This window comes from Catharus ustulatus, chromosome 12 (assembly GCF_009819885.2).
Source record: "Catharus ustulatus isolate bCatUst1 chromosome 12, bCatUst1.pri.v2, whole genome shotgun sequence".
NCBI lineage: Eukaryota > Metazoa > Chordata > Aves > Passeriformes > Turdidae > Catharus > Catharus ustulatus.
The window spans coordinates 1,025,889-1,045,895 of NC_046232.1; the positions used below are offsets into that span (position 1 = coordinate 1,025,889).

At 47.1% G+C, this 20,007-nt stretch overlaps 1 protein-coding gene and 1 long non-coding RNA gene across 4 annotated transcripts in view; both read left to right on the plus strand.

Moving 5' to 3' along the window:
- The first annotated feature begins 1,631 nt into the window (after nucleotides 1–1,631).
- On the plus strand, nucleotides 1,632–18,051 carry LOC117001722. 3 transcript variants are annotated; one of them, XR_004419107.1, is made up of 5 exons: nucleotides 1,632–1,723; nucleotides 9,061–10,227; nucleotides 11,607–11,755; nucleotides 14,392–14,518; nucleotides 17,831–18,051. It is a non-coding gene; the product is annotated as an uncharacterized LOC117001722 (long non-coding RNA). The 3 variants fall into 3 exon arrangements; XR_004419108.1 differs by having other exon boundaries at nucleotides 11,610–11,755; XR_004419109.1 differs by lacking the exon at nucleotides 17,831–18,051 and having other exon boundaries at nucleotides 14,392–17,488.
- Nucleotides 18,052–18,353: 302 nt separating this feature from the next.
- Nucleotides 18,354–20,007, plus strand: part of LOC117001889 (ubiquitin-conjugating enzyme E2 Q2) — a 48,189-nt gene continuing 46,535 nt past the window's right edge. The window contains exon 1 of the mRNA XM_033070575.1: nucleotides 18,354–18,614. Coding sequence (XP_032926466.1) covers nucleotides 18,429–18,614 — 186 coding nt within the window. The 5' untranslated portion in view covers nucleotides 18,354–18,428. The remainder of the gene's footprint in view (nucleotides 18,615–20,007) is intronic.

The following is a 20,007-nucleotide window of genomic DNA, read 5'->3' on the forward strand; positions in this document are numbered from 1 at the left end:
TGTTGTTTTCCTTGGTTTTCCTAAAACCAGGGGAGCAGGAAGGTGGCAGCTGACACGAAGCTCTCCAGACCTTCCAGAGCTTCTGCTGACAGGCACTGAGGGCTTCCCTGCTCACCAAAGCCCAGCAGAGTTCTGGGACAGAGCCAAGGGAGAGCCCAGAGTCCCTGACCCTGACACCAACTGCTCATGTGCACTGGCAGTGGCACCAGCAATTGTCCTTTGATCAGGCCCAAACAGTCCAGTGTGAGATCTTCAGCTTCCTCCCCTGCTCTGACACAGGGAAAAACAGGAGCCATTTCCAGCTGGTGTTTCCACAGGTAATGTCACTGTCAAAATTTGTGCCACTTCCCCGGGCAGGTTTAGGGGCAGCTCAGAACTTCTTAGCAGTGGCTACGAAACCAAATTTTGTTATAATAACAGAATGGTGTTGCAGGATGCCCAGACCACAGAACAGGTCACAATGGTCCCTCTTTTCATGCATCAGTTTCCTTGGCTTGCCTGCTGCTGGGTCTTTGCTCACAAATGGGCAATATTGCAGAAAATGAGTGGAATTGACTTTGTCTCAAATGTCTTTGGAGCCCAGAAGAGGGTAGAAAAATGAAACCTATCCCTCTGCATGGCATTTTCTCCCACAGGTAAATCATTGAAATCCCACTGTAAATCATGGAAAAAAGCTTAATAGACTATACTTCAGCTTATTAGAAGTATGGGAAAACTAAGGCTGTATTTTGAAAACAATTTTACTGTGTTTGGACTTCCAAAGACAGATATGAGTAGACCCATTGAGCTGGCTGTCACAGCTATGTTTTCACCTGTGATTAATTTGATCCCCAGCTAATCACATATGCCTGAAAGCAGGATGTGACCTATTGCCTGAAATTCTTGAGAAGAGATGGTAAGCAGTGCCTGGTGGCATGCAGAGAGAACACGACTGTACTGCTTCACATTGACCTGTAGGAGAGAAGTTTTCTTTCAGAGGGATCAACTTCAGTGTTACAAACTTTCCATTTGAGAGTGCTCATTCAGGCATACAGCCAGAAGTTGTGGATTAACTGATCATTTGTGATGTGAGAGAAAAGTAAAGAATGATAATTCCTAAAAGCCCAAACCCAGTAACTGGCAGGTACAGCTGTAGCAGCTGATTCTTAATTGCTGAGATGCAGGAAATCCTCCTTTTGCTAATCAGACTATTTTAAACTTAGAGTACCTCTTCTCATCCTCCACTGGCTGTTTTGGCTGTTTTACTGATAGAGAACCTGTCAGCTGCAAGTAAGAAGTCACAGTTTCAGAGTTTTTGAACTGAGATGTTCAGTTCAAGAATTCAATAAAAATATTGCACCTTGGCCTTTCCTCACCAGCCTGCTGCCCTTCTGTGCTCTCCAGCCAGGGCCAGCCTTCTGTTCAGGTTTAACTTCCTCTTCTGTTGACAAGTCCCTGCTTGCCCAGGGCTGGTACTAATCAGCTGCTTGTGTGAGATTTGGGACATATTTATATCTGGTTTGGGATCAGATTCTTGTTCGTATTTTCTAGTAGTGGACTCTGCAACCTTTGAGAAATTTGGATTTTTGTGGTGGATTTTTAAGTGCTGTTCTCTGTTGCCCTATTTTGCTTTTTTATCCAGGAAACTGTTGTCATCTTGCTAGTAGGAGTGCCACCACTTCATACCAATATCCTGCCTCTCACATCCAAGACTGTTCCATATTTATAACCACCTCCTATTACTGTAAGTATTTTTTCTCTGACGTGTGTCTGTTTAACCAAGGTCATCTTCCTGTTTAATCCTCCTTTCTTCTGCAAAACCATTTTCTTTCTTCTTTTTTAAGAAGTTGAAAACAAAAATCCTTTTAGGCCATTGAGAAACTTAGAATAGCCACTAGTATTTATTAATTAGATCATTTCAGTGACTACACTGTCTGTTCTTTATCCACAACTGTGTGTATCACTTCAATTGTCTGCCTCTGAAGTGATTTTAGTGACTGTAATGTGCACACTCACTCGCTTTTAGACATTCACATGGGCAATCTTGTCTGTCAATAATTGTGCCCTTGACACATCCTTCTGACAGCACTTCTTGGGCCTCCCCAGCCTATGCTGGGGACAGACTCAGACAATTGCTCAGCTCTGCTTTTGTGCTCCCCATTGTGCTGTGTGTCTGCAAACCCACACATGTGATCCTGAAGGAGTTTTCTGTAAGAAGAAACCCTTGCTCTGCAGAGCTCCCAGTGTGAAGAGATGAGACAGATGACAGGTGGAACGGAAGAGAGGCCCCCCAGCAGGCTCTGGGACTCTGTGACCCCGTGTGGCACTTGTGAGGTCCCAGTGCAAGGTGTGTGACAAGGCTGGGACAGTGACACAGCTGTCTGGGTCTCCATGGCTTTGGCACAGCAAAGGACCAGGGAGTGAGACCTTACAAAGAGTCCAGCAGGGGAGTGTGGCTGTAAATCAAAACAGTGCAACAGGAAAAATTATCAGGAATAAGTGTATAATCTGTAGAGCCTTTATGTCTGAAGTGGTATTGCTAGGGATTATTTATAGTGACTTTTTTACAGGGCAGTGGTCACATCTGCTTCTGTGAAGTATAAAATCATTCCCAGAGGGAGTGGTTTCTGGGAAGAGAGCAGTGAAGTTCCAGGAAGATGTCTGAAATGAAATAGCCTGTCTGGGGATCAACCATGCTGCTCCTGCTAATTCATGGGGTCTCAGCAAGAGTATGCTTTGACCAAGTAGTAGGAAATACTCAACTCAGTGTTCTCTTTAGGTTTCCAGCTCTGTACCCAACTGTGCAGGGCAAGCACAAGTGGGAAAGTCAAAACCCACTAAAAGATGGAGCAGCTTTTTTTAGAAAGGGAAACTTGAGGAGATTTCTGTTTGCATCAGCTTTCCTTTGCCTGCTTTTCATGCAGGCCTCATGGTTGGGTATGTGTGAGACTTCGTGTAATATCAAGAGTACATTTCAGATACTGTGTTATTTCTGTTCACCTTGGTTTCCCCATTCCTAGAGACATGCCTGGAGATCATCTTCTGAGAAGTTTTAATTTACAAAAACACTTTTTTGCAATGTTGACAAAGGCATAGCCAGTACCTGGTAAGGAATTGGGAGTTAAACTACTAGGGTAGTTATTCTTTTGTTGTTAACATGTTAGGGAAAAGGGTAGTATGGCAAGGAAATATTAAGAAATTTTGCCAGAGATATTTCTTTGAATATTGCAATATTGCTTTGGATACTGTTTTTCTAGCAGTGTTTTGTTAGTGTGCCAATATACAATACCTATCTTTAATCTAATTACAAGGCATTTTCTTACCGTCCCTTTGATTTGCTGTGCTATAAACTTACCTTATATCAAACTAAGCATTTGCAAACAGCTCCTTACCAGAGGCTGTACTCAGGGCTGCTGGCACAAGGCAACCAGGGTTTGAGGTGCCTGGATGCTGCAGCAAGAGGAGTGCCTGGTGCAAGCTGCAAGGATGCACTCTTGTGGCAAAGAGGTGCTGTACAGGGAATAGGTGCAGTTGAAATCACCTTCTGTGTATTAGGAAATGAAGACTCATACTGAAATAAGATGAAGAGATTATCAGCTATACTAGGGAATTTTCACTGCAGCATCAGTGATCATTTTGGATCAGTTCTCATAATGTTTTTCTCTGCTGGAGGATGCATTTGTGCTTGTTTCCTGAACTTCTTATGAGCAGGTGCTGTTCAGCATGCCTGGGGTTTCCTGCCCTGGCACACAATAACTGTTGCCTCCCAGCCAGCTGTAGGACTTAGAGGAGAGGAGCTGGGGAGCATAGCCAGCTGTGTCCCTGAGCAGTACCACTGCACCCCAAAAACCTGGCCCTGCTGCCTTTGCTGTGCTGGCAATAAGAGCAACACAGCTGAGGCAGGGCAGGACTGCCTCCCTTCCTGCCCCTAAAAACACTCCCAAGGTAGGGTGGGGAGAGTGCCAGGATGGTACAGGATGGCTGCTGGCTGTGCAGGCTTGGGTTAACCACAGAGCAGCATTAGATCATGGCCAGGGCTGTGTGTGTGCAAATCCAGCACTAAGAACCAGCCAAGCACAGGCTGATTGAGCTGAACTGTTGAAACACTCTGAGCCTGTTTTAAAGGTGCTTAGTGCCTGCTGATATGGATGGAGTTTTGAACTTCCCCAGAGAACCTACCTGGAGGCTATTTTCAGTCTCTCCTCTTGGACTTTGTTCCTTCTCCACAGCTCACAGCTGATCATGTGCTTTTTCTCTGCCACTGGTTACCTAAGTTGTGTGTTCAGAGAGGTTCTTATTTAACTGTTTGCTAGTGTGGGACTGAAGAGTCTTCAGCATGAATCTCCCATGTCCATCTCTGTCATTTTCTACAAACAGATGTGTCTTAGAAGAGTGTCCCTGTGGAGAAAGCCAGGGATATTTGCAGACTGCTTATATAAGGTAGTACTGACAAAACCCCCTTGAACTGGTGCGTAGTTATGTCATTGAGAGGGTGTTTTCCAAGTATTTCTTACCATGTATTGCAAAAGAAGCCACAATCAATTAGCAGCTAAATCATGAATGCAGAAGGTTAGTAGCGAACAAAAGTGAGGAGCATTGTAGCAGCCTGCCAAGCAGTTGGCTCCATCCCGAGTGTGACAGATGGATCGCAGGTACCAAAGCAAACATTTGAGTGTACATAGGGGAAAACACAGCCTGTAACACTGCCTTACTTCTCATGTAATCTCTGAGGATGGGTGGCTCTCTCTGTTTTCCAAGAGACCCAAAGCTGCCCTGGAGAAGTTCCTAGAGCAGGACTCTGCAGGACCTGCCATCAGACAGCACCATCCCAAGTGCCTGGGCTGAGAACAGCCCAGTGTAAAGCAGGGAACTGCCAGGGCTGCAGGGCCCGTTCCCGTTCCCGCCGGGGTTGCAGGGCCGGTTCCCGCAGGGAGCTGGGCACCTCCTCAGCTGCGTGTCCCCCGGAGTTCCTGGGCAGCACTGAGTCAGAGTGCAGGCTCTGGGGGTGCGGGTTAGAGCCAGGGTTAGGGATGTGCTTCCAAAAGCGCTCCTCTCTCGCCATCTCCTGGCCAGCTCTTGGCTCGGACCACCCGTGCTGCTGCACACAGAAATGATGTAGCGTGGTAGAGGTGGAGGCATCGCTGTGCTCTGTCCCTCTCGTTCCTGCACCTTTCCCCGGGTTGTGAAGCAGCACACGTACTTGATGTGGATGGCACCTGACTGAGTAGGTGTGTGAAGAAAGCTGCTTGTGTTAAACACCAGGTGTGCTCACAGACATGACAGCCACAGAAACCACTGTGAGCTCCATCCCCGTACAGACAGCAGCTCCACATGTCCTAGGTGGTTTTTCTTAAAGCAGCTCTTCCATGAATGGTGACAAATATTAGCACCGAGGAATTTAACGAGGTAATTGCTCCCACTGAGGGCCATGGAGCTTCCTGAGCGCTCAGGTAGAGCCTCTTGGATCAGATCTGTATCTGGAGGAGCAGCTCCAGCTGCTGGGACAGAACAGCTGGAAGTAGGTGCCCCTCCTTGGAGGGGTGCACAACTCACCTTTGGGGACTGAAGCCCCCAACTGGCTAAAGAAGAAGTAAAACTGAAGATCTGTAAATAATAGGATTAATTATCGATTACTGGGAGTGGGAAATCCAATATTTCTGGCTTTCTTGCCTTGGTAACTGCAGATTTTTTTCAAAAAAGAGCAATATGTTACCCAGCTTGTGTTTCTAAAAATGTAAGTACTAGGCAGAAGTTGATAATTGACTTCTTATGCTCATTTAACCTACATAGCCATATATAATTTAATCAGTAGAGATGGAATTGTACTTCTTCAGCTGATTATAAAATTACCAGAGACAGTGGTAGGCTGATGACTTGTGCTCTTTTGTTACAGAAAGAGACTCTATTTTCTACAACTAACTAGGCATAGTAAATTTGAGATGCATTCACTTTTTTCAAAAAGCCAGAGGAGTTCTTGGTCCTGCACATCCCCCTGCTGGCTGTTTAAAGTGGATTATAATCACATTTTCCCAGAGTTTTTTTTTTAGTGTTTTCCTCTTCGGTGTTGTGTGTGAAAAGCCCACACAAACAACAGGGAAAACTGATTGACAGCCTTGGGGAAACAGTGAAACTCTGCAAAATGCTACCGGGCACACAGAGCAAACTCACTGAAACACCAGGAAACAAGCAATTATTTTTAGTCACTATATGCTATAATAGGAGCCTAAAGGATTCTAAGGGATGTGGGATTTTTGAAACAAGATGGTATCCTCAGCACAGATGCACTTTTTAATGAAAGGTTGAGTGTAAGTGCTGCTTCTCCCTTCACCATTATTATTGTGGTCCACTGGAAATTTCAAACTATGAGGGGGTGATGTGGGCTCCAGAAGATCTTTCTTTGGAAGAGACAGCTATCTACAGCTGGATGGGAGCTCTAAGGTGGATTTCTACAACTGAAGCAATGTAGAATTCCTTGCCTCTGGACACACCACCCTTTCCAAGTGGGCCTCATACAAAAGGTGCTTCCAGGACCAGCAGCAATGTGGAGGGCTAAGGTAGACAGAGGCAGAGGAGAGCTCAGTGCTGCACCTGAGCTGCTCCCCTGCAGCTGTGCCTGGCACATTCAGGAGCACTGGGGGCACTGGCATCTGGGGCTGGGTAATCCTTCTTATCTGAGGAAGGCAGAGTGGACACCCAGGGCCTGAGCTGCAGCTCGGCAGCTTAAGAATTTTCTTATGCAGGTGCCATCCTGGTATGAAGAAAACTTCAGGAACTCAGCTTCAGGTTATGTGTTCTCAGCTAAATCCCATCTGAGCTGTGTGAGCTGCAAAAATCAAATTAGAAATTCAGACAGATGGGAACCCCTCAAAACATGTATGTTATTTTGTTTCCTAAAAGGATTTTGACAAGTTGTTTAAAGCTGTGCAGCCTACTACCTATCTCTGCCTGGTCTTTGCAACACAATTCAAAATAAACTCTTTAAAGGTTTGTGTTTCAGCAGGGTAAATGCAGAGTTGCCTTTTTGCATTTCAACGTCAGCAGCAGGTAGCAACAAAGAGTTGAAAAGCTCTGTTTAGGTCACAGCCTAGCCCTCATCATGAGCTGTATGCATGTGATGACTACTTCTAAGTGTGAAAAAATACTTCTGTGTATCTCCTGGAGTGCCTGTGCAGCACCCAGCATTAGTACTTGGTGTGAGGCTGCCTGCAGTGGACCTTGAGAGGAGCCTGGGCAGCTGCATTCACACTGCAAAGTTCTCATGGAATGCTGCAGGCATCAGGAGGAAGTAATTTCTTCTACATTCATTCATTCGTTTGTTTGTTTGTTTGTTTGTTTGTCTGGAGCTGCTAAAAACCATTGTCTCCCAAAGGTGGCAAGTGCATGAGTAGGTGATGCAGAAAAGAGATTTGTGGATGAGTAAGTCTGAAGTTCAAGCATTTGTCTCGCAGCAGATTAACAAAACTTCTAAAAGGCTTTGGCAGTTTTAGTTGGAGTTTTTAATTGCAGTCAACAACAGAAGCTCCAGGCCCCCTCATAAATGTGTGCGGGCTTGTCTTCCCCAGTCCTTCCCTTGAAGCAGGGCAGGGAGAGGCTGACCTGAGAGATTTGCTTCTTCTGGACCTGCAGTAAAGTTAGGCATTTAGAGAGATATTCTGTGGCTCCTGAGAATGCTTTCTAATCCAGAGAGCAGGGCATGAAGCTGTTGGCTACAGGCCACACCTTTACCAGGAATTCCTACTCAGCTGCCCTGGAGCGGCACAGTGCAGCACAGGGGCTGGAGGCAATGGCACTGACGAGGAACAGGAAGTCTGGAGCCCCATTTTTCTTCAGTGCTGGCTGCAGCTTGGGATGGTGCTGAAATGGGCCCTTTTGGTCACGTTGCTGAGGCTGCTCTGGGAGGTGCTGCTCTGGCTGTGCTGAATTGGAGTCAGAGCTGCCTGTCTTGGCTCCTGCTCTGCCACCCCTCACGGTAAGTCCTGCTCTGCCAGTGCAACTGCACATCAGGCACTCCCTAACCTAGTTCTGTCACAATGATGCAGGTTAGCTTAGGTGTTTTTTAATATGGGAAAACTAGCCCTAAGGCCAGGTTCTCTTGCTCAACTTCCATTACAATAATAGCATGCGACAGACATTCGTATTCTGCTCTGCTGGAGTGTGTGTGATCAGCTTGTGATTGGACTTAATGCCTCTGTAAATAAAAGAAACACAGAACAAAAAGCGTGATAGTCTCTAGAAATCTGGCTGATTCCTGGAAGAGTTAACTCATTTAGCAACCTTTTAGTGGGCCATATTGATTACATGGATGTGTTCAGAGCAGCTGTGGGTATTGCGGTAACAATGAACTGAAGCAGTTTATCAGCACGTCAATTATTTTACTGGTATAAAAAGGAGCTTTAATTGGACTAATGATGATGGGCTCAATCTTATGTTGAAGATATCTGGCTATCACAAAATTATCTCTCAATGAGCTCATCTGTTTTGCAAGGAAGAAGCTCATAATCTCATAGGATGGAAGATGTTCTGGCTATTTATAGTCACTGATTTTATTTGTAGGGAATATCATGACTTCACAAGTGCAGTGGCACTAATCTCCCTGGCAAAGCATTATCCTAATCTAAAGGGAGCTGTTTGCTGCAAAGCCAGCCATGTACTTAAAAGGGCCATTGAACAAATTTGCAGCACTGGCAATCATTTGCCTGTAAAAGCAGCAGGTGAATCTGTGTGTCCTGAACGCACAGCAGCCCAGAGCCAGGCTGCTCCCTGGAAATGAGTCAGAGGAGAAGATATTCCTACCCAAAATGGCTGAACTGCTAAAATGAACTGGGCAGCAGCACACGAGCAGCTGAGAAGTGCTGCAGCCTCCTGGCTGCTGGGGGGCTGCAGGGCTGGGCTGAGCACTCTCAGTTAAAGAGCAGGCTGCTGTTCTTACACCAAGGACAGGCAGAGTTTACTTTGTCTCAGGTATTTCCTACCCTGTTCCAATCTAGCTAGTCTGGGCTGGCTTTTAGCACTAAGTCATATGGAATTGCTTTTGGCACCTGCTCCCAAGAGATGCAAATACCTTTGTGGTTATGTTTGCAGAGATCACTGAGGACCATGGAGATAGCTGGAGTGTATCTCCAAGAGATCAGACGTGTTCCCTACTGAGCCAAATGGACAATAAGGTAATCAGAAAGCAGGGGGGGAGTGGAGTTTCTGCAGAGCTCAGGGCTGAGAGAAGAGCGAGCCAGCAGAGATCTCTGCTGGGATGGAGGAGGGAGCTGTGACCTGCTGGAGCAGGGTTTGGTTAACAATTCCACAGCTCGAGCCTTCAACAGGACATGGAGCCAACCCAGGACAGGCTGGTGTGCAGGAAACCTTGTCAGGGCAGCGAGGGCTCTGCAGGGAGGGAGTGTAGGTGCACAGCACCTGCTGCATCCCACCAGGCACCTCATTTCCTGACTTGCTGCTGCAGGAGCCCTCAGCTACCTGGGCTGCAGCTGTGCCTGAAACAACAGTGCAGCCCCAAGCCTGAATTCATTTTTCCTTGAAATCTGTGGGGATAGAGTGCACTTCACTCACTTTCTGCTGAGGCCTGCCCTTCCTGCCATGGGCTCAGTGACCCCACAAAGATGAGCAGATTTGTACACAAGGTACATACAGGATAAACTAGGGCCACATCAGTGGGAAAGGCCAGATGTGTGCTCCTTTAAATCATAATCCTTCATGTAATATCACACTTAGTTGTCATAGAAACCATGGCATCACTAAGACTTGCAGCTCTTGATCCTGCAAAACAGTTGAGCATTTGCTCTTGATATAAAGTATGTGCTTAATTTCTAACTATTTCTGTGGCACTGCTTGTGTGTGTAGAACAAAGCCTACACTTTATTTTTTCCTGTATGAGAATGATGTGGCCCAGTAAAACCTTATGGTTTCTTTAGTTAAGCCCAATCGGTGTTGTTGGGGGTTGGGGGGAGAGTTGTTGGTCTTTTGTGAAGAATTTTTCCCATTATCATGTTAAGAAAGTCTATGAGGTGACTCCCTTAGCTTTTAATTGCTCAAGACAAAAGGGATGGGTGGAGCTGTCTGGCTGGCTGAATCGCTGGCGGGGTTTCTGGGGGTCTGGGTGGCTGGCCTTTTTTTTTTGCTAGCTTGGGAGACACTCGCAGGTCCGATGCGAGGAGAGAGGTTTTTTCTCTGCGGTCGGATTTGCCCTGCACCCTGCACTGCCTCTGAGACCACCGCGGAGGCCTGGGACCAAAAACGGTGAGCGGAGTCTTCCTTCACCCTCCTGTCCCCTGAGACACGGCTCTGCCGCCTCTGCCTCCGCCTCCCTGCTCCTGCTCCTGCAGCTGCTGCGACTGAGAGGGGCTACCCGCTCCACGGGGACCGTGAGGAGAAGAGTGTCTGTGGCTGGAGAAGGGACTGACACTGAGTCTTGTTCTGTTTTGTCACCGATTTTTTTCATAGCTGATGTTGTTCTTGTTTGTAGATATATCAGTAAAGAACTGTTATTCCTAAACCCATACCTTTGCCTGAGAGCCCTTTAATTTCCAAATTATAGTAAACTGAGAGGGAGGAGATTTTCACTCTCCATTTTAGGAAAAGCTCCTGCCTTTCTTCTGGCAGTAACATGTCCCCTAAACCAGGACAAAGTGTGCATTTTTCACAATCAGAAAAATTACTAGCACAGGAATGGTCTAAAGAGAGTTCAAACAGAATATTTTTAGAAGATGCGTTGGCAATTAAATGCTTGATTAGACCACATCGCTCCACTTCTGCAGCCTGAAAAAGCATTAGAATAAAGCTTTGCACAATTTCTTCCAGTACTTAGGGCACTAGACAACTCTTAATTCTACTGATTGTATAAGAAGAATGGGTTTTTTTCATTTAGTCTGGAACATATAGAAGCATATAGAAGTTCAATCATAATTTCTAACAGAAACATTCATGCTCCCAAATTAAATAACCTATTTATTGTAGCTGTTCATGAGGAATTTCATTATTTTCTTTGAAAACTCAGTTTCTGTTTTAAATGTTTAACACTTTCTGTTTTAATTTTAAGGTAAATTTTAGCATTCAAAGTGCTGAGGAAACTATCCCTTGTGTCTCCAAGAAAAGTTTGAAATTCTGGAGGGTTTAAAACATCTTTTTAAAACATCTTTGAGCAGGTGTCCATGTTGAATATTCAATTCTGTTGTAAATGCATTTGAAAGATGACAGATGATACTTCATTCGTTTACATTAACTGCAGTATTTTCCCCCAGATCATGCTACAAATGAAATGCTCAGGGTGCCTTCTCAGTGACCAAATGTTCCCCTGCACACAGGGGAGACATTCCAGGTTTGCTGGACTCAGTGGGCAGGGTTCCACTGGAGCTCAGTGGATTCTTTATCAGGATTGGGTGCTTCAGTCTACATAAGCCTGGTTTATAATTCACATTTGGTCTCATGATAGACGTGGGGTAATGCTTTAATCAATTTCAGCAGTTGATAGCTGGGCCTACCCACATCTGTTACAGCTATTCTATACAAAGCTATGCATTTGCATTTGTGCCAAGGAAACCTGTTCTGTAGAACTGCAGTAGGTCGAGGTGGTGGCAGCTCCACAGTAAATTCAGTGCATTTGTAATGCTTTCTGTCAGCAGAGAACAAGCAGCAACATCCCAAAGGCAGCAGCTTCTGTGGAAATTAAAGCAGAAGGTCAATAAAGGTGGCTGAGTCACAACTCTCTTCCAGTTCAGGGGATGTTTGTGGACAAATCTTCCTGCTATTTACTGAGCTCTACCAGCTGGTAAGTGACTGCGTGTTTCTAAAAGCCCTTCTCGCAAAAAGTTTGAATTTTGTGAATGGAAAAAGGGTTTTAAAATGTTTCTGACTAATCTCCTTACCTGGAGAAGAAGGTATCAGCATTTGTATGACTGCAAAGATAAATTTATGAGTGTGCTGTTGATTTTGATGATTTCAGAGTACCTGGACAGAAAGAATCTCATCCCTAAAAACATTTTATGAAGTAGCATGATTCACACAAAAAATTAGTAAGAATTTATGGTCAGCCATATTCTCCAGCAGACACACAAAGGGAGAGTTCCCCAGATTAGTTTTTAATAATATTGTATAAATTTAATTAATTTAAGCTGAGAACAAGGTAGGGAAAGAGGACAGTAAGCTACATTTTCTCTTTTCAGGAGGGCTTAAGTGTGGTTTTTACACAGCTCCTCTTGGTCTAAGAATTAGCAGTGCTCCCGAGCATCCCTGAAGTCCATGGAAGAGAATGGACAAATGGGTCTGAGTGCAGGAAATGCATTTCAGAGCACAGAGGAGCACCACTGCCTCAGTCAGTGCTCTCTGGCTTTTATGGCCGTGGTTGCCAGCGTTGTGGGGGCTCTTTTCTGCTGCCAAGCCTGGGAAATGCCTGGCAATGCCTGGGAAATGCCCAGGAAATGTCCTGGTAATGCCAGGCAGTGCCTGGGAAATGCTCGGGAAATGCTCGGGAAATGCCCGGCAGTGTCCGGGAAGTGTCCTGTTAATGCCCGGGAAATGCCTGGCAGGGGGCGCCGTGCGAGCGCAGCGGGCTGCGGGCGGAGCGCCCGGAACAGAGGGACACGGGCATATGGGGACAGAGGGACACCGGGTCCGGGCAGTTCCCCGGGCACTCCCAGCACACGCGGCAGGGGCAGCTCCCTGTGTAGTCCCGATCCCCAGCGCTGTCCCGCATTCCCAGTGCTGTCCCCACTCTCCAGCCACCTCCCCACTGTAAACTCTCGGCCTTTTCCTTTGGCCTTCCCCGCCCTGCTCACCTTGGGCCACTCTCGGCCGGTTTGGCAGCTCCTCTGCCCTTTGGCATTGCTTCCTCGAGGAAACAATCCTTCTAGTCCCTTATGTCAGAGTGCCAGGAAGCTTTGGGCCTACATTCAGGTTGTTTTCCTCTTCCTTGCTTCATTTGACTTTTCTTGCTTCTTCTCTGCATCAGTACTAAATAATTCCTTTCTCAGTGCTCTCAGGTTTGGGGAGCCAGGACACAAATGCAGACCTGTTGCCCTAATGAAGGGAGGGGATGATAAAGGTCCTTCAGCTCCTTCCCTCCAGCCCTGTTCCTCTCCCCCTGTCCCTGTGGGAAGACAGTGTATCCCTATTTGCCTATTCCCTAGCTAAAACTGTTCATATGAGACTGGTTCTTCAAGCCAGATAAATCTCAGCTGGATAGGGGACAAGTTAAAAAAAAATCACCTTGGTGAGTACATTGCCATACTACATTCTTGCAGGTGTCACCAGATGTTGTTCTCCAGTTGTGCCTGGAACTAGAGTGCAAGCCAGGGCTAGGACTGGGGTGTGTAAAGGAGTATCTTAATGGACACTGGGTGCATCAGAGTCTAGCTCTGATGGTTCATCTATTAAGTCTCACGTCAGAAATCTGTCCTCCAAGTCCCACACTCTTCTGTGATTTTGGATAATTTTCTGCCAAGATCACAGTTGAAGTGCTCTAGGTAAAGAACACAATAGAATGTACCAAGCAGGGAAGATTCTGAAACCAGTGACAGCAGCTGCTCTGCCTCCCCTAGCCAGAGCAGGTGGTGACTGTGGGAGGGATATGGAGAATCCTGTGGAAATAAGAAGTGTGGAGACATGGGAAGGAACTGGGAAGCGGGGGAGTGTTACAGAATGAGCCCAAGTGAGATCCAGTGTGATGGTGATACAAAAATGTAATCTATAGGAGAGCAGGAATCACTAGGTTTGTGGCTTTCTAGATCAAGGACTTGATTTTTAAAATTGATTTTTCTGTGCCTCTTGGAATTATTTTCTTGTCCTCATTGCTATTGAAAATATCTTTCTATGTCATCTGATAATTTCATCAGTCTCTTCTAAATCACAGTGAAAGTCTTGATCTGAACTCTAACACTCTAGCACTACCACCTGTGGTTTCCAAATCAGCAAATGACTGAAAACCACTGGTTTAGCTCCCCAGTCTGACCTCCCCACATACAGGTGAGGCTGCACCCTGGGCCTGGATTGGTGAATGTCTCAGATATGGTTGCATGGCTCCTTAGTGCTTTCAGAGCTGTGCTTTTTATCTGTTTTCAGGAAGCTGTGTGAGCCATTAAGGAGACAATTAGATGTGTTCCCTCACTGTATGCACAAGGACTTTGGTTTCTGATGTGTTTGTACAGTGGATTTTAATCCCCATCTGCAGCATTGCAAGATTGTGATTAGAATGGCTTCGCTTTCCTGGGGCACCTTTGTCCTAATAAATTAACTCCCACAACTTTCATATGCAACAAAAACATATCATTGACCTTGCTTTGCGGACACCATCCAGCTTCTGACAGTTCAGAAATATTTACTGTTCAGCCACAGATGTAAGTACAGCCAGAACTACAAATCCACAAACAGTAATGTGATCACCAGCAGGTTATTGCTGTTTCCTTACAGGATTGCAAACACTCTTCAGTGGATGAGCCAAAGCACTCCAAAGAAGGGACACCATTGATTTAGTTGCTGACAGCCACAGGGATGGACTCAGAAGAACTGGAGTTGAAAACTGCTCTGGCCATCCTGGGTAAAATCATGCAACTTGGATTTTTTTGATGTTAAATTCATGGCCATGGTATTTGAGTGCCTGCACTCAATGAGTCCCATTAATGGACGTCTGGGGAGCAGTATCCCTCTGTGTCCCAGGCTGCTCTAGGATAGATTAGTTTTGTAATGCCAGTCCTTAGCTGTTAAAACATTTAAAAGTGAAATTGGTGTCTGAGGGACTCATCATTCCCCCACCCACTGCACACGATTCTTCTGGAAACCAGCCATTCCATTGGTTTTCATGCCCCAATGTGTGGTTTTTTTCTCAATGCTTTGAAGGTGACTTCATTATTGAGGCAATGACACTGGCGCTGTGAGCCCAGAATGATATGAAAGCCTGGCTTTGGCAAGCAGGACATCTTGACTTGTATCTTGGTAAAGCAGGGTCCTCTTGACTCTTTCTGCCTTTGTCCCTTTAGGTTTCAGGGAGTGTCCCTCTCTTGTCCTTCTCTTTATGGGTGTCAGGTATTATTTGTCTTTTCTAGTCTCTACGTTCTGCTGCTATCTGTGAAAAGGTTCAACAGTCTACCTGGGGTTCAGCTATTATCAAACTTGCATCATCCATCAGTAAAATCAATTTACACCTCCTCCCATCTCATTAACTTTATCCTTTACTTTCTGTCTGCTGAGGTTCAGGGTTACATAAGATCTGGGCCTTCCCTGTTTCTGAAATGGCAGTACCTTTTTGGTGCCTGACATTTCTTTTGGGAAAGTGACATTAGAATTAAACAGAAAGACCCTTTCTAAGTGCTAGGCTGTAAATGAGAGAAGCGAGGTCAAAAAACAAAACTATAAACTACTCTCAGGGAAACAAATCAATCCTCTACTATGCACACTCCACTGAATGTAGAGGAGCTTCATTCAGGGGTAAAGGTGGAAATACAGCAGACCTGGAAAAGGCATTCACAGGAAGAAAAGGAGTAACACAAACTGAAATTCATCTGTGCTCTGGAATATCGTTTCTTTAAGCCCCGGACAACTATTGCTTTCATCAAAGTCCATTCATCCTGTATTTTACTTCATTTCCTTCTTAATGGCTCATCCTGAGCTCATCTTTCCCTCAGTTCCCTTTGCCCTTTGCTGCTGCCTTCAGTCCTGCCAGGAACATGCCTGTCTGATCTGCTGGAAACAGGGCTGGCAGTAAATGCTAAGGGGAAAGACAGCTTTGGTCTAAACTGGTTGTCTCGTTGTTCTACCCAAGAATGCAATGAGGAATCTGCTGGGTTTTTTCTGACAATTAAAGACTTTTACAAAATTTCCTATATTTAAATAAAAAGGAGGAAAAAGAAATAAAGGTTATTATGAAGGTATGTTATCTTCAAACCAGGGATTTGGCCAAAGTTCAGCCCCTGAGATGATAGAGAGAGGTAATCGTGATCTTGAAGATGTGCACACAAGTTATTAAAAAATGGTGCTTACAGGAAATACAGATCAAGGAACTTCAGAGGAACTGTAACTACTGGAATCTGACAGAGTGCTCCTGAGGGGCTGTACCAAGATTCATTACCTTTATTAACCCAGGATTAATAAGGATGTCAGGTCCTGCTCTGGGTACAATCAATTTGGGAAACTCCGGGCTTTCGTGAATCATCTTATGACCAACCAGAGGTTCATGTCAATGTCCCATGGCAAGTCCTGAAGAAAGAAACACGAATGAGTCAGACATGTCAAACAGCTCTTCACACCTCTGAAGCAGCTTCTGAATTCCAGAAAAGGAGACAGCTCCAGTGTGTTCTCAAGGTCTTATCACAGAAACTAATTCACAGCTTGCACAATGCCTACTAAATACCGAGAAGGGCAGGAGAATTCAAAGGAGTGGTGGTTGTGCAGCTGCATGTTACTTCTTGAAGCCTGCAACAGAAAGGCAGACTGAAGGAGCTGGGGAAAGTTCTAGACTGGCTTTGCAGAACACACTTGACCAGTTAAACAGTTTGTTTGGCCTGCTAGGTGCTCAGGAGACCTGAGTGTGGCATTTGGATGGGTGGGTACCTGAGAGAGCTCCCTGTGCCTTCCACCAGCTACTGCAGGCGAGGTGTCCTCCCAGCCAGCACATGCACACACCTCAGCTGTGCACCTGCCAAAAAAAGTGAGGTGTCACAGTTGGTGCAGGGGCAGAGCAGAGGGAGGGTAGCTGAGGAGACAAGGAAGATGGAAGAGCAGAGGGAGTGACAGAGGCAGCTCTGGTAAGGTATGACAGAAGGTGCAGTTTGAACTTGCTAAGCCTACTCACCCAGCTGCTGCAGCGAGGCGTTCCAGCCAAAATCCATGGCACCAAGGAGACTGGGCTGAGTCACCAAACTCACTCCTCTGCTGTGCCACGTATGACACCATGAAACTCCTGACAAAGTCTGCTTGCTTTGGTTTTGTCTCTGGGGTTCCCGTCGGGACACTCTTCCACATCCTCCCTTTCTAATAGGTACAGTCATTTTCTGCTCCTTATTTAGAGTTGGTTTGCCCTTACACGTAAATCATCCCTTATCTCTCCAAGTTCTTTGCCCTGCCTGCTGATGTATTGACACACAGCAGTTATATCCACTCTGGCTGCACTTTGCAGGCTGTACAGTCTAAGGAGTAGTTCAGCCTGTCTAGGAGAGCTGAGTTGCACACACTGTATAATCAGAGTCTTTCAAATGACAGCTAAAAAATCCCGTGGACTTTCTGGTACCTTTCATTCTGAGTATTTAACCGGTGTCAATCCTTCCTGAGTCCTTTTGTAGCAAAGCATGTTCTTTGTAGCTGTCTTTTGCTGGAAGGATGGGAATCTCAAGCCCACAAATCTCTGAGACTTCCATATACTTGGAGTTGTGCATGTGCATAACTGTTTTTCTGGATCAAGATTAGAGTTCTTAACACTTGACAAGATTCAGCTTGTGGTTTGTGAAGTGCTGCCAGTTTATCTGGAATTAAAGATTTATATAAAACATCAATTTTAAAAAAAGGCAATTCCGTATTCCAGGTTTGTGTGTGCACTGCATTAATTAATAGCCGGTTGGGAAACATGAAGTACAGGGTGCAACAACGTTGCTTGTCTCCATGCTCTCAAAGAACTGACAACTACCTATATGCAAAATCAAGCTGGTAAGGGACAAATAAAGGTGCAGAGATGGTATTTCCAGTGTCAGGAAGGGGCAGCACCTCTCCATCTCTGAATGTAGCAAGTATTCTCTTCACCACGGGTGCTCTCATGCATCGTGATGCTTTTTCTGAGGATAAAATGTTACACAAACAATTACAGGAGAGCTTAAATGGCATGGTAACAATTTTTCACGGCCTCTGTATTACTGATTTCCAGCCTGCAGTGACTGACACCAGATTTTATGTGTATGGATCTGCCAGAAATGTCAGGATAGGAATTCCTGGCTTAAGTCAACCGACCCCCGAGGAGTACGAAGGTCTGACAGGACTCTGAGACGCCAGATGCAAACCCAAAGCTGCGGTTTTTTTCTCAGCAGAACAGAAGCGCGGTGAGGAAGCAACCCCGCGTGTCCTTGCGCAGGGCTGAGCGTTGGAGAGGAGGAGCGGCTGGGCAGCGGCAGCACGGAGTTGCGATCGGGCAGGGGCAGCGGGGCCGGGCCCGGGGGCGGAGCGTGGCGCGGGGCTGGGCCAGCGGGAGGAGGGCAGGGCGAGGGCGGGGCGGTTGGCGCGGCTGGCCCGGCCCGCCGGGGAGGAAGGGAAGGGACGGAAGGGGAGCGGGTTGCGCTGTTGCCCTTTTAAGCGAGCGGGCGGGCGCAGGAGGCCGGTACAAAGGGAGCTCCGCCGTGCCCCGCCGGCTGGGGCTGCCCCGGCCCCGCCATCTTCCACCCCGCAGGCGCGGCCGGGGCCAGGCTCGGGCCGGCCGAGTCGGAGCGAGGCGGCGGCAGCGCAGGCCCGGGCCCGGAGATGAGGCCAGGATGTCGGTGTCAGGGCTCAAGGCCGAGCTGAAGTTCCTCGAGTCCATCTTCGACAAGGACCACGAGCGCTTCCGCATCGTCTCCTGGAAGCTGGACGAGCTCCACTGCCAGTTCGTGCTCCTGCCGCCGCCGCCGGGCTCCAGCCCGCAGCCGCCGCCGCCGCTCACCATCCACTGCAACATCACGGTGCGGGGCCGGGCAGGGCCGGGCACGGCCTGCCCTCGCCATTGTCCGCGGGGCGCGGGGAGGGGGCGCAGCCCCGCGGGGTGACTCAGCACAGGGCCACTCCCCGGGGCTCCGGCCGCGCTCCCCGCTGCCGCCCCAACAAACTTACGGGGCTTTGCGGCCCGGCCTCCCCTCTGCGCGCCGGGGGCTCCTCCGGGGGACCCGGTACGGGGAAAGGACGCGGGACGGCAGCCGGAACAAAGGGTGGCCGGGCCCGGGGCAGCGGGCACAGAGCCCCGGGGAGCGGAGGGGCCCCGGGGGAGCGGAGCGGCCGGGCCGGGCCGTGGGGCTGGCGGGACAGCGGGGCGTGAGCAGCCCCGAGCGGGCCGGAGCTTTCCCGAGTGCGCCACAATGCCGCGGCCTGGGGCGGCCCGGCCTCCTGAGGGGCCGCGGCCACGCGGAACTTGTCCGTGCCGAGAGCAGCGCTGAGCCCACTCCGCTGCCCGGGTGCTGTTTGATCGGAATGCTGCCTTTACACTTGGCGGGGTACGAGCAGCCCTGTCCCAGCTGGGGTCTGCTGCCTGCCCAGGGCTTTGAAGGTTCGCCTTTTTGTGGGGTTTTCCCCCCCTTAAATTCGTTTGGCTTAGTACTTGTTAAATCTGTGGAAGATAAGCTGAATAAAATGTCTAGTGTTGTGTGACGCGGTCACAATCCCCTGGTTCTTTAGAAGTTTAGGGCCTAAACTTGCCGAAGGATCTAGATATATTGGTATCTGTGACTCATGTACAGGAAAGTGCTGGAGGTTCATTTTCGTTGGGTTGGTTGCAGTTACAAGTGAATTTAAATGACTTATCAAGATTCAACTGAACAGTGACGTTTATAAAACTTAAGGTGAAAATAGCGCATTTGTATTTAAGGAAGATAAATTCTGCTGCTTTTTTTTGGTCTTTGTATGGAAGTTTCAAACACCACGGTAGTCGAAACATTCATATAAGTGTGAATATTCAGTACTGAAAGATGAAAATGTGTCTGCAAAGCAGACAAGTCTAATGATAATGATGACCAGATTCTCACTGGCATTAAAATAACTTTATTAAATTAAAGGTGAATCGTTAAGTGGATCTTTCAGTTTTCACAGTTAATTGTTATGAGAAGTCACTTCTGTGGTCATGGGACAGGTCTTTGTTTTACTGGATACTTGTAAGACGTCAGATTCTGAGGTTTATGGTAAAATAAACAAGACGTGTTGGTGTTCTTGTTTCCATGACCCATCAGATGATGGATTGTGTGACTTCCTATAAATATTTTCTATTCAGTAGAGGGTGTTTCACTGCAGAGAAATTTGGCTTTTTATTTCCTCACAGCATGATCTATTTCCTAAGTGTGACTCTAAACAATAAAATGAAAGTCTGAT